Source organism: Panthera pardus, unplaced genomic scaffold, assembly GCF_024362965.1.
Source record: "Panthera pardus isolate Hobbes unplaced genomic scaffold, ASM2436296v1 HiC_scaffold_15, whole genome shotgun sequence".
Classification (NCBI taxonomy): Eukaryota; Metazoa; Chordata; class Mammalia; order Carnivora; family Felidae; genus Panthera; species Panthera pardus.
The window spans coordinates 22,174,474-22,190,598 of record NW_026526710.1 but is presented as its reverse complement, the minus strand read 5'-3'; the positions used below and the strand labels follow the sequence as shown (position 1 = coordinate 22,190,598).

Below are 16,125 nucleotides of genomic sequence, written 5' to 3'. Positions count from 1 at the left end.
CCCCCGCCCCCACACCTGTGAAAAAGCCTGGCAGAGAAGCCACTCACATGGAGCGTCAAGCACGTCCCTCAGCTTGGGTGTGCAGAGGGGCCTGGGGTGGGCAGAGCCTGTGTCCCATTCCTCCGCCCCTCCCTGAGCCAGGAGGGCAGCATCCAAGGCGTATCTGTTTATTTATTGATACCCCTGCCTGGTACAGGATGACCTAAGGCAGTTCCTAGGAACACTCGGCATCCAGCAAGAAAGCCCAGGTCTAAGATGGTGGCAGAGGAAGAAACAAGGGTGGGGCATAAAGTGCTGCCCCCATGAGACCTGTCGTCTGACTCTGAGCTTCCTCTACAAGGCAGCTGCTTGGCACTAGCATCAAGGGAAACCTGATGAGGATGGGGAGGAGGAGGAAGGCCAAGGGAGGGAAGTTGGGGGAAGGAGAGGAGGGGAAGGAGAAGGGGGAGATAGAAGAAGCAGGCCTCCAGCCCAAAGACTGTAGGGGCCACTTTCTCAGCCCAGAGTGCTTGTGACCCCACCAAGAGGGCTTGGGGCTGTGGCAGATCCTGGAACAGCAGCAGGAGCAACCTCTGGTGGCTCCCTACACTGGGTGGCCTGTCAGCTGAGGGTCAGGGCCATGGGTGGGCAGGCAGTGGGGTCCCTCGTGGCATAAGGCTAAAGGCTGGCAAGGCTCAGGCCTGCAGGTAGCTCCAGGGGAGAGACACTTGGTCTTGCGTTGGGATGACTACACCCCTTGCCCCGTCCCTGGTTCTGGCCTCTGTGCCAGTACGGCTTGGCCTGAGGTGAGGGAAAAGCCACTGACCCCACGTTAGGCTGGAGTCCACAGCCTGTGAGTTTGGGGCCAGGAGTGAGCATCTTCCTCTGAGGCTGGGGGGCCGCTCCCTAAGAGCCAGGCCCAGCTTAGGCCCCAGAGGTTGCCACGTATGCAAGCATCCTCACCATGTGAATCAAGAATTGCTTCACACAGAGAACACCCTACTGCTGCTTGCTCACCTGGGGTCGGGGTGGGGGTGGGGAGGGGTTGGCTCCCAACCTGTCTCTGGCAGTGACTAGCCCACTGCATCTCCTGTGTACGCCCTGACCGGGACCCAAGGGTGAGCCAAGTGGGAACAGTGGGCACTGACAAGGAAGAAGGTGGGTGGATGGAAAGGGGCACTCAGGGGGCCCAAGGTGGAGAGGGGTGGGGGTGGTGGCTCCCAAAGGGACACAGAGATGAGTGGGAAAAGTCTGGGGCCTGGGATGCTTGGCTGCATCTGAGTGGGCCAGCTTGGGGAGACAGAAATGGCCCCTGGCAGCCCGGCCCCCACCCTGGCCTGGACCCCGATTATTAGCCCAGCATAGAGGAACCTCTTGTAATGTACTTGTAAGAACTAGATGCCTACATGGGTGCTTCCCGTGAGTGATATGAGCGTGGGGCAATGAGCCCTGCAAGGCAGTCCCCTGACCAGAATGGGCCAGGCACCCTGAACAGGGTCTGGAGGGCTCAGTGACATGGCCTGGTGGCCCAAGTCTCTGGGGATGACACAGCTTGTGATGAGCATACTGGCCCTTGACTTGGGCATCCTTTTTTGCAGGGTTCTGGACTGCCTGCTCAGCGGCAGGTCCTCACAGCTCAGTATGAGCCAGGGGCGAGGGTCTCAGTCCTGCCCCCAGGGCCTGCTTCAGGCTGGGGAGTGGGCCAGGGCCCAGGGTGCTGGTCACACCTTTGAGCTGCTGCCTGAGCCAAGTGAGGGACCCCAGGGACCTCAGGGGCAAGCCTGAACCCGAGGCCACTGGCACAGACACTGAGCTGCAGGTGCCACCCGATGCCAAGCTGTTTCTCATGGGGCAACTCCACCAGTGAGGGCCCCTGGCCGGGCACAGCGGTCACTTCCTCAGCCAGGCCTCCCCAGTCATGTGAAAACATGGCTGAGGCACGTGTAGGGACAGCATCTCCCACTAGCTACCCAGCAAGGCAGGGAGTCCCAGCAGGGCTGTGGAATATTGGGGGTCATCAGCAACTGTGGAGGGTTTAGAGGGCCTGCAGGCTGAGCATCTGGGCTACCTTCTGTGGGCTGATGCCCACTCCATCAGCTCCAGATATCTGCCTCAGATCCAGCCTGCCCCTCCCTTGTTGAGTCCTTTAGGTCCTGGGTCCAGCCCTTGATCCCTTCTCTGTGTACCCACCTTCCTGGGGGCCTCAGGACCATTGTGGACAGTACCTCATGGGGCTAGGGGAAGGAGGGGGGTAGTAGGTGACCAGAGGGTGACCTGCCCCCCCTTCACGGCAGAGGGTGAGGCAGGGAAGGTATAGCTCGGCCCCTGAGCAACAGCGATCCCCCCCGCCGCCACCACCACAACCCCTACATCATTGTGAAATCTGGAGCCATAGACAGAAGTGTGCAGGACAGCGCCGGAGACAATTACAGGTTACACCAAACAATCTGAGAAATTAAAATTATATTTGCATTGCACCATAAAAACATGCAAAGATGGAGGGAAGGCGGCCCTGGAGCCAAGTGGACAGCACCTGGCCAGTGCTGCTCTGGCTCCTTGGGAGGAGGGGAGCAGGGCAGGGCTGGGCCCAGGGAGGGGGCCTTGGGTTACACAGTGAGTCTGGAGCCAGGCGGTCCCTGGGACACGCAGGACAGAAACCACTGTGGCCCAACACATCTGTCCTGCTCCCCATGCTCTTGCTCAGACTTGAGACCCAAGTATGTGACCTGCCTGAGTGCTGGGCAGGGGACCTTGAGCTGTCATCCCTAGGGCCCACCAGGGCAGTAGGAGCATGTGGGACATTCAGGGTGCTGAACCCCATGGCCAGGCAGGCATATACTGAAGCAGCATATGGCCCGGAATGTGGCCCAGGTGATGGCAGTTGTCAGCGCTGGGCCTTTTGTGGCAGACTTTTGCATGGAATGCCCATTGGCTTTGTGAATTGGGCCAGGCCTCTGCCCACAGTTTGCCAGGAAGGTGTGAGTCCCCATACAGGGGGGGCCAGTGGGCCTGAGGCCTCCTGGACAGGGGCTGTGGAGCCTCAAGGCCACATAGGACGCATCCCTCAAGAGGTGTCCTGAGTCCCCGCATGACTAGACAATGAGGCTGGCAGGGCGCAGCACCGCAGATGCTTCTTTCCTTCCTAGAGGAAGACACAAGCTGGGTGAACTGGCCGGACACAGTGTGGAGACAGTGGCTGTTACAGACACAGCAAGTGTGCTGGAGCAAGGTCTGTTCTAGGGCAAAGGGTGCCTGGAGAAAACCACTGGTGGTAGGGGACTGTGGGGTCAAGGACACGGGGCTGGCGCTCTGGCTGACTGGTGGCATGAGCAGGGAGGTGGAAAGTCCTCGCCCCAGAGACTGCCTGGTGTGTGCTGACGGCTCCCACACAGGCTACATCATTTCTGCCATCATGAAAAACAACGAAGCCACTTCAAGTTCCTTGTTTGCCCCATGGAAGGGGCCCAGCCCAACTCCAAGGGGGCCTTCCTGACACCCCCAGCAGCTCAGCTACGTTAGCTGACCTCCCTCTGCAGACCTCACCCTCTGCCTCCAAGGCAGGGGAACGCCTCACCCCCGGTGCACATGGGAGCTTTCCCTGCACCTTCCAAGGCAGGGGCGCGCCGCCAACCGTGCGTTAAATGGGACACGGCTGATCTCTTGCCGCACTTGTCAAGAGGGCGCTGGCCCGGCCCTGCACTCGGCATCTTAATTGGGCGTCTGAGAGCTCCTGCACACGCTTCACACCAAGCAGGCGAGTGTCTGAGGCTCCCGTAGGCCCATTAGGTGCAAAGACATTCCTTTGTTCGCTGACAAGCAGGGTCCCATCCAGGGCTCCCGGGCGGGTAGACTAAGTGATGTTTTCTTAAGGAAGACACAAGATTAACCACCGCTAAAGCCCCAGCACAATGCAGGGCCCTGCCCGTCACTGTCAGCACTGTCTCTCTGCAGTGACTGACAGGTGCGGCCGGGTGCCGAAGGGCGCTCCCTCGACCCATCAAGCCTCAATGTGCAGGATTAGCCTGAGCACAGCAGACAAGCTGGCTGGGAGGGCCACAATGGAAACGTAATGAGATGCCTGACGTTCAGGGGACAGAAAGCCTCCAACACCCCTGCCAACTCCTGTCACTGGGCCACACCACTGGCAGGTTGCTCTGGAACAAAGCCAGTGGCTTCCCACCCCTCTCAAGGGCCTGCCTTGCTGTGAGATGCACAGAGACCCAGCAGAGGGCCCTGGGAGGGACGGCTGTGCTCCCTGTTCCTGAGAGAAAAGGGTCAGGGTCTTCTGAGGCGTGGCTGTGGGGTTCGGGGTGGGGGGGTATGGGGTGTACGTGTGACAGGCTGGGCAGCCAGGCCCCACCCCCACCTGGGTCATCCTGGGGGAGGGGTGCATCAGGGACAGCACAGGTGGAGCATATGTCAGGGAAACACCCTCTTTATTTACATTCCAGAGACACCAGGGGGGCTCGGACATGGACAGCCCACAGGGTGGGTTTCTGTGCACATCGTCATCTTCTGGCATCAGGGGCCTGGCGGGGCTGGCCCAGGCAGGAGGGTGTGCGAGGTCAGGGGCTGACAACCCTTGGAGCCATCCCTGCAGGGCACACAGGGGGTCTGTCCAGAAGCCACCCACGCTGACTACCTCAGGGGCTCTCCCGGCAGAGGTGAGGCTTGCCCAGGCTCGGCCTTCTGCGTCCTGCAAGAACGGGGTGTCGGCAAGGGGTAGTCAGGCCATCCCTGCATTTGTCTGGCCACGTCTCCGGTGCCCACACACAGGGACCCTCTGGGAACAGAGGAGAAACAGGCCCCGGGGAGAACCCCTACCCCCACACCCCCCCTCCCCGATTGATGCGTCACAGGGACACCGTACTGTCAAAAAATATTTTGAAATGATAAAAATTTATGGCAGGCTCTTAACAGCTCTGTTAGGTGTGATATTCTGGTGGGAGTTTCCTCAGGATACCCTTTGTTTGTATCAAGGGCAGCCCTGGCTGGGGGGCTGCGGGCCTGCGCCCGAATCCATGGGACCTTCAGCTACCGCTCAGCCCTTGGGCCTGCCTGAGGGCATCTTGTGGAGTGTTCCCCATTCAGTCTATAGTCTGCATCAGCTCTCAGGAGCTGAACCCCAGGAGGGGCTGACAGCCACAGCAGACACCCCAGGCCAGGCCGTGGAAGCTTCGAGGATGCTCTCACATCGACAGCTGAATAGGCGCTGACCACATGCAACCTTTTAGCAGGGGTCAGGGAGGGTCTCACTAATTTCTTCCTCCTCAGAAGAGGGCTGGGATGAACATACCCCGAGGCTTCCGGCTGCCACCTTCCCAGCCTGACTTTGAAAAGCCCTAACAGAACCAGATGTGCGGTGACTGCCGTGCTCAAGGCAGCATCTCCACCTTCTGGGCAACAGGGAAACAAGCTGGCACTGCTCTGCGCTGAGCAAAACTGGAGGGAGGCACGTTCCTCCTGCTTGGCAGCCCACTGAGCTCAGCCGGGGATGCTTTCCACACCCAATGCCCCTCCTGTGGTGTGAGCCCAGCCTCAAGACATTTCCTGCATCTGGGGAGCAGTGGCAGCCAGGCCAGTGTCCGGGGGTGCCCTGTGGAGGGTGGGGCCCTCAAATGGCCTCCTTCCCAGCCCTGTTTCTTCAGACACTGTGGCCTGGGCACAGGGCTCACATGTCTGAAGCGGCATGGCAGGCATAGCCTCCCATGTACCCAGAGAGAGCAGTTTGGCACCCTACCCCCGCCCCCCCCCCCCCCACTACTGTTCCATCCTTAAACACAGAGCCTACCTGAGCTACATACCTGGATCTGAGCCTCAAAAGAGCCTGGTTGTGGGGGCGGCAGGCACGCCGTGTGCCCTTGGCCTGGCAGGGATGGCTGCCTACCCTCAGCAGCCTGTCACGGTAGGGTCCAGGCCCGAGCGCTTGGAGATGCGCAGCTTGGCTACCTCCTCAGCGCAGGTGGGGTGGATGCCCACTGTCCGCATCACCTGCTCGTAGGAGGCCCCGCACCTGCACACAGGGGGACGGAGGGACTCAGGCGATGAGTCAGCACAAGGAGGCATGTCCACAGCATCCCGTCCCTCTGAAGATGTCACCCAGGGGAGGGCCTCACAAGTCACAGTCTCCTCGCTGCTCCCCAGTCCTGGCCCCCACCCTGTCTTCCCCAGCCAGTGGCCAGGAACGGCTGCCAACACCCACGTGTCTCCCAGCAAATGCCAAGCGGCTCCACGTCAGGCCCACCTCCTACCTCCCCCCCTCCCTCCCTCACTCCATCCTGGCCTCCTGCTGCTCCCAGCCCACCGGGCACAATCCCAGCTTGGCCCATGGCTCCAGCCAGTTCTTCTGTGGGCCTGCTCCCTCTCCCTGCCAAGGTGAGGCTTGACCTGCCTGCTCTGGCGAGCCTGAGCCCACTTACTACTGTAGCCTGCACCGGCCCAGCCCCCTGCCCGGTCCTGCTCACCTTGCTCTTCTGGTCAGCACTCTTCTCACACACATGCTCCCCTGCACCCTCAGCAGCGACCACCCCCCAGGCACAGCGACCACCTCCTCGGAGGCACAGGAAGTGTGGACTCCCCACAGGGCGCTTCCACTCTCCACAGACAAGGCTGAGACAAACAACCCTCTTCTGTCTCTGCACATGTGTTAGAATATCTGACATGAACAAGTGTGTGCATTTCAAATGTGGACCGAAGGCCCCCAGTGGGAATGTCCAGTTCACACCCTCCTCTTGATGGTGTCTGAACATGGGTCTCCTCACTCCACCAATTTGCTCAAACCTTCAGCATCTCCAGTTGCAGATGCTAGAAAACAATCACCACTGGACTGGACGGTGTCAAACCTTCACTGGCCAAAATGGTTTCTTGGTGTTTTAATTATATTAAAAATTCCAAATGAGACACAGCAACTTTCTACTTTTTCTACTAATTTCCTTTTCCTGTGACTTGCCCATTCATGTTCTTGATCTTCCTATTGGCTCTGTCCTATAATTATTATTGTTACCAGGTGCCTGGCCCACCCAGTGGCTTCAATACTCCCAGGGCATCTGTACTAAACCCTCACAGCCCCATCAGCATTCCTGGGTATGGGCCCTGCCGCTCTAGCTCCTGCCCTTTCCTATTTCCTACTTCCTATCTGCCCCCCACCCCCTCAAGCTCCAAGGCTGGGTCCTGGCCACAGCCACAAGCCCCAAGCACATATGGGGCTCCAGGCGGCCCAGGAAGCCCTTCCCGGTTCCCTCACTGCCGCTTCACCTTTCTACCCTCCTGCCTCTGATAGCCCCACACCCCACTGCCCCAGACAACTCACCTCCACCCAGAGACTCCATCAGCAAAGGCTCCAGGCAAGCCTGGGGACCTGGGACCCTACAAAGCACAGCTTGTGTCCAAGGCCCAGCTCTGGAAAACACATGCTGGCCCTGGGGCAGCTCTCGTCAACCTCGCTCATTACTGACTGGGTGCTTTGCCATGTGAAGAAGGGCCCCAACCCTGCTCATTCTGAGTAGAAAAGACCCAAACTGTGACCAACCCCCAACCACCACCCTGGGTGATCAGGGACATGGGCCTCTCCCTTTGCTCCCCAGGTGGCCCGGCTGCCTCTCATGTAACACGACGTACCACATCTTAGGAGACGCTCTGCTGAAAACACGTACAATGCTACATAAAAGCAACACCAACATGGCAGACTTCCAACTGCAGAGCCACCAACATTCGGAGGGACACCAGTCTGGGCATCGCACAACGGCTGACATTTCTCTGGACTTACTTGATCCCCAGAGCAAATCCTTGAGTGACTTCACCTGCATTGGGGCCGAGGAAGTGCAGGCCCAGCACCAGCTGTGGGGGCTTCCGTAGGCACACCATCTGAAAGCCACACTGTCAACGGTCAGCCTGGCTGGAGACAAGACCCCAGGGCTGCACACGCGGCCCTGCCTTGGGGGCACGGGTGGTTGAATGGAGCTTCTCCACCCGTGGGTGCCAGCTCTTTCCCTGTCTCTCACCTCCTGGCATGCCCCAGTCCAGGCCCATGAGGACACTTACCTTTATGTAACACTGGGATGCATCCCGTTCTGCCACTGTGAACTCCAGTGGTTTATAATATGCATGATAAACCTAAGTGACAAGATAACGATTCCTGGAGTCAGTAGCCTCATAGGCATTTTACAGGCCCAGTGAACTGTGTGGACGTGGTGGGAACCCAGAACTGCCCATTTGGCCTGCAGGTTGTGGTCTGGGGCAAGGACATGGCTCAGCTGGCCATGGATAGCACCCCTCTCTCTCCCACACAAAGGTAGACTGTGGCTGGAGCCACACTGTCTGCAGGACAGACCCTCTTCAATCCAGGCCCTCTTGGGCCCCTACCGGTCACAGTAGCAAAGTGGGCACCAGATTGGCTAAGTGCGGTCCACTGTGACAAGTCACAGTCCGAGGCTCAACATAGGACATGGTGCCCCCAGGAGTACACACCAGGTGGATGTTGCAGAGTGGACGGGGTGACTGCGGACATTGGAAGGGGATGTCTAGCCCACCCAGTGGCTCTCTGGCCTCCTGAGGGCACTCTGGTGCTTGCTGGGCCCTCACTTGAGCAAAGGGGGGGAGGCAGATGTAGGGAGGCCCCCGGGCCACACTGGAGCTGTCGGACAAAGGCTTTCAGCACCCGAGAAGGGTTCGACAGCGTGTTCGGGGCTGCGGCCGAGTAAAAAATGAGCGGGGCGCTCACATGTGCTGCACAGCCATTATTAATTAATGGAACTTCAGAGAATATTGTTCTAACTAAGACAGAATTGAAAAGAAAACAAACAAAGGGTATTTGGCCATTCAACATTGTGAAACATAAAACAACATTATAGAATGCCATGAACATATGTCCCCATGTACTTGTGATGAATCAAACAAAAATAGCAAATACAGTGCTGGGGGGAAGGCCGGCCTGTCAAGCATGGCCCGTTGATGGAGGGACCGGGGCGCTGGGGCAAGGGGCAGGCCCTGGAACCCAGTGACTCATTCCCGAAGGACACCAGGCCCACAGTGGTGGCCACACGGGGTCTGGTTTCTCCTGGTCCATCTGCAAGCTGCTGCAGTAGCAAGATGAAGCCACACGGAAGGCTCTCAAGCATGCACAGCCTGGCAGGTTTCAAAGGCTCCTGCATCCTGCTGAGCCACCTGGGGCACCTCCTGGGGCCACCCCAGGCCACAGCAGGCCAGCTGAACAGATTCCAGAAGCAGCCTTCCTCTAGGGTGAGTACCTAAGTCTGGGCTATTGGGGGTCTGTGAGCGCTGGACGAATCTCAGATAAGGAACCAAGGCAGGGGTGGCAGGAAGGTGGAGGTACCCGAGGGCAGGGCCAGGTGGGGCAGGGTGGAGGTGGAGAGCAGCAGCTGGAGGGCAGGAAAAGGTCAGAGGGTAAGAGAAGCCTTTCCAGGTGGAGGGAGACACATGCCCCAGTGAGGGGGACCACAACCCAAACGTGCCTTCATTTCTGGGGCTTCCTCCAGCAATCCCACCCTACATGTCCCTTCATACCATATCTCAGCCATCACTCGGGGCCCCCCTACCCTACTCTGCCAAACTTCAGGCCCTGGAAAGCAGGGAGGCCAATACTGTTGCTGGCTCACCAGGCCTCTGTCGGGGAGAGGCCGTCATCAGGGCATGAGCGCCACACAGGCATGATGTCCTGGCCCCCCTCTGTCCTCGGGGACCTTACCTCCACATGCTCTTCTCCGTGGCGAGCCATGGCCTCCTCCTCTGACAGCCCCACGCAGCCATACTCCAGCGGGGTGAAGACTGTGGTGGGCACCTGGAAAGCAGGTCTTAAGTGACCTATACCCTTGGGGACCCAAAACTGAAGATGCCTGCCATGGGACACAAGAACAGCAAGTGCAGGCTAGGTCCTCAGATGTGCTGGCTGGCAGCTCATAAGAAGGCGGGTGGACACCCTCATTTGTTCCTGGGCCACACCTTCAGAGCTAAAGCTCACATGCGTGCACACGTGGAGGCACATGTGCATGCACTCCCACAGATGTATGTGCACACACACACCATGCCCCCGGAAAGAACTGCGGCCGTCTCCAGGCTGGACTTAGCATGCTAAAGGGCAGTGGGTACTCACGTTGCTGTAATCCATCACATCTAAGGACTGACCACACAGGCGCCGGGCCAAGAGTTTTCCTGCCATTATAGCCGTGGGTGTCAGCTCGGGCCGCCCCTGATGTAAGGAGGGAGCCTGGGGTCACTTTGGCATGTCTGAGGGAGTCTGTGCAGTACCCTCACCACCACCCATGCCTTCCTAGAGAAGCTTGCCCCTTTCAGAAACCTCCAAAGGCTGTTTGCCTCTGGGCCCCAGGGCTCCTGGGGGTTGGCTTGTTCTCTGGCTTGCTTCCCTCTGTTCTGCTCTAAGAACACACCTGTAGTTATGACCCCCTTCCCTGGAAAAGCAGGTGAGCTGCCCATGCACCCAGCTGTGCTGCCCACACTCGTGCACAGCTTCTCTCCGAACCCCTTCTTCATGTTGGTGGCCTTGGAGAGCTGCCCTCATGACAAAGCTCAAAGGAGATCCCGCTACTGTTCAACCATTCACGTTAACTGGGATTCAGGCTAAAATGGGCCCTGGAAGCATTTCGTGTGCTCCTGACAAGCAGCTTGGCTTGCATGTCACAGTCCATTACAGATCCCAAGTCAGAATGCCGTGCTGCTGGAGGCCCCTCCGTCCCAGGGTGTGTCCTGCCTGGGGAGCAGGAGGTGGCACAGCCCCCAGTGTTCCTGCACGCGTCAGCCTGGGACCGGCTGCCAATCACCTCTGTAGCAGCAGGAAATGCAGATGTTGTTTGACATTCCAGAAATGAATAGAGATCCACAGAGATAAACTTGTGAAAGCAGCCCGTGCATTCCACCGGGCCTGACTAACTGCGGAAACGTCCATGCGCACAGCACACAATATCGCACTAGACAATGGCCGCCCCACCCGCCTGCTGGACTCTTCCCCGCTGGATGCCAGACCACTGGGGTGTTAACTCTTTTGACTGCCCAGAATGACCTTTCCAACTGAGTAGATTTAATATTTCAATAGATACTGCCTTTGTGTGCACTATGTATTTCTGGCAACACAATCTGAAATACTATGGTTTCCGCTATGTCGGCATGAGCCCTGTTGCACATGGATCTCGCTCGGCTCCTGGGTGCACAGAAAGCACGGTCTAATACACAAGGCACTCTCCCAGGACCATGAGTGCTATCTTAGGGCGCAGCACACAGGATGAACACAGAAGGTGCCACCAGAGAATGCCATGTCCCAACCACTAGAGATCACACGAGCAACAACGCTGCCCAGTCATGTGGGCATGTGAAGCCACTCACTTCCGTCCATCCCAGCAGCCTGACTAGATGGTCAGAGATGACCTGGTTGTGAGGAGTGGCCGCAGCTCTGACCACATGCTCCAGCAAGCTGTCCCCGGGGTCCCACCTCCATCTGGTAGTCTGCTCCCCACGAACCATTTCATGAGTCTGGGTTCACGGGCAGCTTCAAGTGGCAGCCTCTTGGCTCACAAGTCAGCACTGGCCACAGCTAGTGGATGACCCTTCTGGTACCATGGGAACGCCAGGGGCCATGTTGTCTTAGAAGGAGGGGTCTATATGGGGTCAGGTGTCTTCATGAAAGACTATGCCAGATGGGTAGGCTGGTCCTTCAGGAACAAAGGGAAGGCCCAGCCTTGCATGGCTTCCCGCTCTGGTCTCTGTGCCAAGCTCTCCAGAAGACCTGCCCATTGTGAGTTATGGCAGAGGCTGAAGTTGGGATGGTCCTGCAGCACTGGGGATAGCTGCCACCTATACCCCCTCAACTCTGGGATGTTCCACCCAGGGGCCCACTTGTAGATACTGGTTCCCCCACCCCCAAGCATTTCCCAAAGTGGGTTCTGGGGTATGTGTGGGCAGGGTGGTGCCTACACTCTCAGATGGGCACAAGCGTCCTCACTGAGCTCCCCTGGGTCCTCTAGCTGGCTCTGTTCCTCCCTCAGGTGTCCCTGGACTGCTGCACTAAGCATCTTCTGACATCTACCTGAAATGGTTCACTTATTTACTTGTCATCTATGACCCCAACCAGAATGTCACTTCTATGAGGGCTAGGACTTTTGTCTGTTCTTGCAGTGGCCACAGAACTCAGAAAAGTGGCTGTGCCAGAACACATCATGATGGGTTAATAGCATCCCCCACATGCGTGTCTGCCTGGAACCTCAGAATGGGACCTTGTTTGGAAATGAGGCTCTTTGCAAATATAAGTTAAGAATTGAGATCATTTAGGATTGGTCACTTAGGGTGGACCCAAAATCTAATGAGAGGGTCCTAAGAAGAAAGAAACAACAGACACACACACACACACACACACACACACACACACACACACACACATGAAGATGGTCAGAAGGAGAACAGAGTGCTGTAGCTCCAAGTTGGGACTTCCCAGGGCCACCAGAAGATGGAAGGGATGAGGACTCGTCTTCTCCTACAGGCTTTGGGGAGAGCAGAGCCCTGCCCATACCTTGATTGCAGACTTTTGGCCTCCAGAATGTGAGAGAATACATTTTTGTTGATCTAAGCCACCCAGTTTGTGGTGATTTGTAATGGCAGCCACAGGAAACTAACATGTCAATGGTGCTGGCAGGTCTGGCTGCCAAGAGGCCTGCTGGGGTCTGGGGTCCTGGAGCATCTAACTCTCAGGCTTGGCCAGGGCCCCGCCTGAGCCACCTTCCTTAGAACACGCTGCACATATGCAGAACAGGTCGACTACTCCTGAGGCTTTGGGAACATGGGGATCCCACAACAGACCAGCCACAGGCCACGAAGAAGGGAGGGGCGCTGACAAGATGCCTCCCAGGCTAGGGGTGGGGCTTCCACCAGAGACTCACAAGGGGAGCAGCAGGCAGGCGGTGAGTTGGGGCTGCGTCCATGTGCCCTGCCCCCATCTGACAGCCCAACTGGGGAGGGTACTGACCCACCCACAGTTCAGAGGGCAAACTGAGGTGAGGAGGTCAAGCCTGGGGCCAGGCTGGGGCCAGGACAGCCCCAAGGCTCTGTATTACCAGCCCATCTTTGGGGAAGTTGAGGCCCTGTGTGTGAACAGATGCCCCTCCCTCAGAGTTTCACAACAGGAATCTGCTTTCAGTTTTGAAGGCTTTCCTATCCCCTCTCCACAGAAAGGAGGAGCATTCGAGCAAGCAGAGGCTGATGCCCAATCCTTCCCAGAACTTGAGTCTAATGGCACCTGGGGTTTGGTCCAGAGCCTCTGGGAGCCTCATAGGCCCCGGAGGCCCAGTGGGGTGGGGGCATGGGGTGGTGAGGCCAGGTGGCAGGTGCAGGCTGTACCTCTGCTACATCTCCGATGGCATAAATGTGGGGGACGGAGGTGACTTCCTGAGCATCAACCAGAATCTTCTGACTGTTGGGGCTGGTGTTTATTCCAGCATTCTCCAAATTCAGACTTCTGGTTTCTGGAATTCGACCTGAAGGAAATAAAGAGCAAGGCTGAAAGACTTTCAGCAGTTCTGACTGAGACTCCTTGGTTTATTCAGAATACTTCTCAGAATGCCCACTTGGAATCGGTAAAACATGAAGCACAATAGTGTCGAGGGGCTCCTGGCCTCTGTGAGCCTCACATGCACACACACACACACACACACGCACATACACAGTGCACATATGCACATACCTCACCCTTATTTGCACAAAGAAGCAACGAGAAGATGAAGAAGGACTAGAAGAAACAGAAAGGAAGGAAAAAGGGTAGAGAAAGCAGAGATGGAGACAAGACTTCTCTGAATATAGCCTGTGATACAATTTTGGTTTTTTAATCATATACACAGTTTACATATTCAAACAACAAAAAATAAAAAATGGAAGAAAAGTCCCTGTAACTTGTAAACAACTTGAAACCAATGGGCCTAATTGGATAGGCAGTTGATAACCAAGCACATACAAAGATAATTTGCTCAAGAGACTATGGCAACGCATATTTCCACTGTATGTCCTAAGAGGATTATATTCTAACAATAAATAAACCTGGAAACAGATCTGATGTGCCATTCAAAGTGGTTAAAACCTCATAACGTCAAATTTAAATGTGGAATTTACTCATTCCATTTTCTTTTTTTAAATACCAAGTTCCTATGGCTCTGACCACAGAAAAAGTCTAGAAGCAGCGACAACCCAAGAATGATGCATGCCCCAGCCCTGTACGGTGATCTCAACCCTTCCCTACTGCAGAGGCCAACCTCCAGGGAGCTAGCCTACTTCAGGCCTGGACACCTTATAGCATGGCACAGTATGAACAAAGGTCACTCTAGCCATGGTTGCAGAGACAACATGACAGGGCCACGCAGCCTCTGAAGGCATTGTGCCCTGAGGGGAAGACATGGAATATACACAACCCAGGTCTCTCCCAGAAGCCGTGGCTCCTGTAATATGCATGCATTTTCCAGTGAGGCTGAGGTGCACATGTGTCTCAGTCTTTGTGGAGCGTGTCTGTGGGCCCCAAGTGAGCTGAAAGCCTCCTGTGTCCCCATATGGCCCTTCCTGGGGTAGGGCACCCTCCCTTCCACTCTCTGTGATCCCAGGGTTCCCCACCCTCCTGCAGGGTGCTCTTCCCACAAGTTCATACTAGGGACAGGATGGTGCTTTGTGGTGGATTTATGCTTTTCCATCCTGCCACCAGACTGTGTTTGCATGAATAGGCTATGGCCTCCTGTCCCCAGAGTCTGGCAGCAGGATGTCCCCCAGAGCAGGTGGCGAGAATGCACAAACTTATGTCCTGCTCAGGGTCTCGGGGCAGGTCCCACCAACCCTCTCTGGCAGCCAGCACAGGTGCTGAGTGAGTGGGGCTAGAGGCCAGGCCTTGGACGCTATAAGCCTCAGCTCCTCTTCTCGTGTGCCTGTGACGACTGCCCAGCATACATCCCCAGCTTTGAGAGCACTAGAGCTGAGCATGGAGATGGGCAGCAAGGCAGAGCCCAAACCACACACCATCCCTGTCCTCAAGTGCAGTCATTTTGGCTAATCCTAACGAGCAAGTCTTAGATGCAAAGGCCAGTGGGGCAGGGGACGGCGGCACAGCAGCCTCCCTGCCAGCCTTCATATGCTTACAGCCCTGGGCCTTGTCACAGCCAAGCTGCCAGCAGAGCCCCCTTTCTCCCCTAACTCAGACAAGGTGGCCTTCCTAAGCCAGGAGGTAGCAAATGCAGCTCTTCCCGCCAGGCTCTAGGAGGACAGCGGCGGCCCCTCGGAGCTCCCTGAGGCCCAGGGTGTCTCCCGAAGGCAATGATAAACAGTTTCAGAGGCACAATTCCCACCGCTTGTGGTGGCTCAGACACACGAGAGGTCGGGTAGTGGGTGGTGCCAATCTGAACATCTGGAAGACCAAGTTCTGTGAAAGGGAAACCTTAAGTCTCCAGCTGCTCTCCCAGAGTGGGAAGTCAAAACACAAAAACTCAACTAAGCCGTGCTTCTCAAGTTCATGGGGAGCCGGCTCCAGCTTCTTCATTCTGCTTGGCCACAGGAATCAGGTGCTAGGCGGGCTGACACCCATTACCCAGCATACCAGACACACGTGATGCGACGCAAGGCCCTAGAGGTCCCTGATGGCATCCATACCGGCACTAGTCATGTGAATGAAGACCGGTGAGCATGCAGAGTGCAACATGCCATGCTGGCCAGTGTCCTGTCCTGCATAAGGCAGCGTGGGGGCCCAGGCCTGACTCCCGAGTAGGGGATCCAGCTGGCATCTGGGAGCTCTTGTGCATCTAGGACTGGAATGTGCTGTGCCTCAGTGAGGAAGGAGTTGGGCCCAGTGGGGAGGCCTGGTGGGGGTCTGCTGGATGGGCTGAGGGGCTCTGCAGGTAGGGGACTCATAGCTCAGCTCTCAGGCTCCTCCCCAGACCTCCAGTTGTGGGGAGCAGGGCATATAGCAGCTCACCAGGCCCACGACCTCTAGGTGATGGCTCCAGGCTGAGGCTGGAGCATGTGAGGGTAAAGCTGGCTGCCTGCAGACCACCCTGCTCTAAGGCTAGCTATGCTGCACTCCTGCCTGGCCGGTCATGGGAGGTCAGAAGTGTTTCCTCCTGTGCCTTATGGTAACCATGGTAACCACACACCTCCCAGATG

The 16,125-nt window shown here is 57.1% G+C and overlaps 1 protein-coding gene across 6 annotated transcripts in view; it reads right to left on the bottom strand.

Annotated features, from left to right (window-relative positions):
- Positions 1 to 4,398: 4,398 nt before the first annotated feature.
- The window catches only part of TXNRD2 (thioredoxin reductase 2), a 66,218-nt gene continuing 54,491 nt past the window's right edge, over positions 4,399 to 16,125 (bottom strand). For 4 of the 6 annotated variants that reach the window (XM_053902257.1, XM_053902258.1, XM_053902259.1 and 1 more), the window contains 7 exons: positions 13,336 to 13,472; positions 10,088 to 10,183; positions 9,683 to 9,775; positions 8,020 to 8,091; positions 7,745 to 7,842; positions 5,784 to 5,992; positions 4,399 to 4,675 (listed from right to left, as the gene is read on the bottom strand). In XM_053902257.1, coding sequence (XP_053758232.1) covers positions 5,869 to 5,992; positions 7,745 to 7,842; positions 8,020 to 8,091; positions 9,683 to 9,775; positions 10,088 to 10,183; positions 13,336 to 13,472 — 620 coding nt within the window. In that variant the 3' untranslated portion in view covers positions 4,399 to 4,675; positions 5,784 to 5,868. Of the gene's footprint in view, positions 4,676 to 5,783; positions 5,993 to 7,288; positions 7,345 to 7,744; positions 7,843 to 8,019; positions 8,092 to 9,682; positions 9,776 to 10,087; positions 10,184 to 13,335; positions 13,473 to 16,125 lie in introns of those variants that run through there. The other 2 variants (XM_019435564.2, XM_019435567.2) reach the window with 2 other exon arrangements.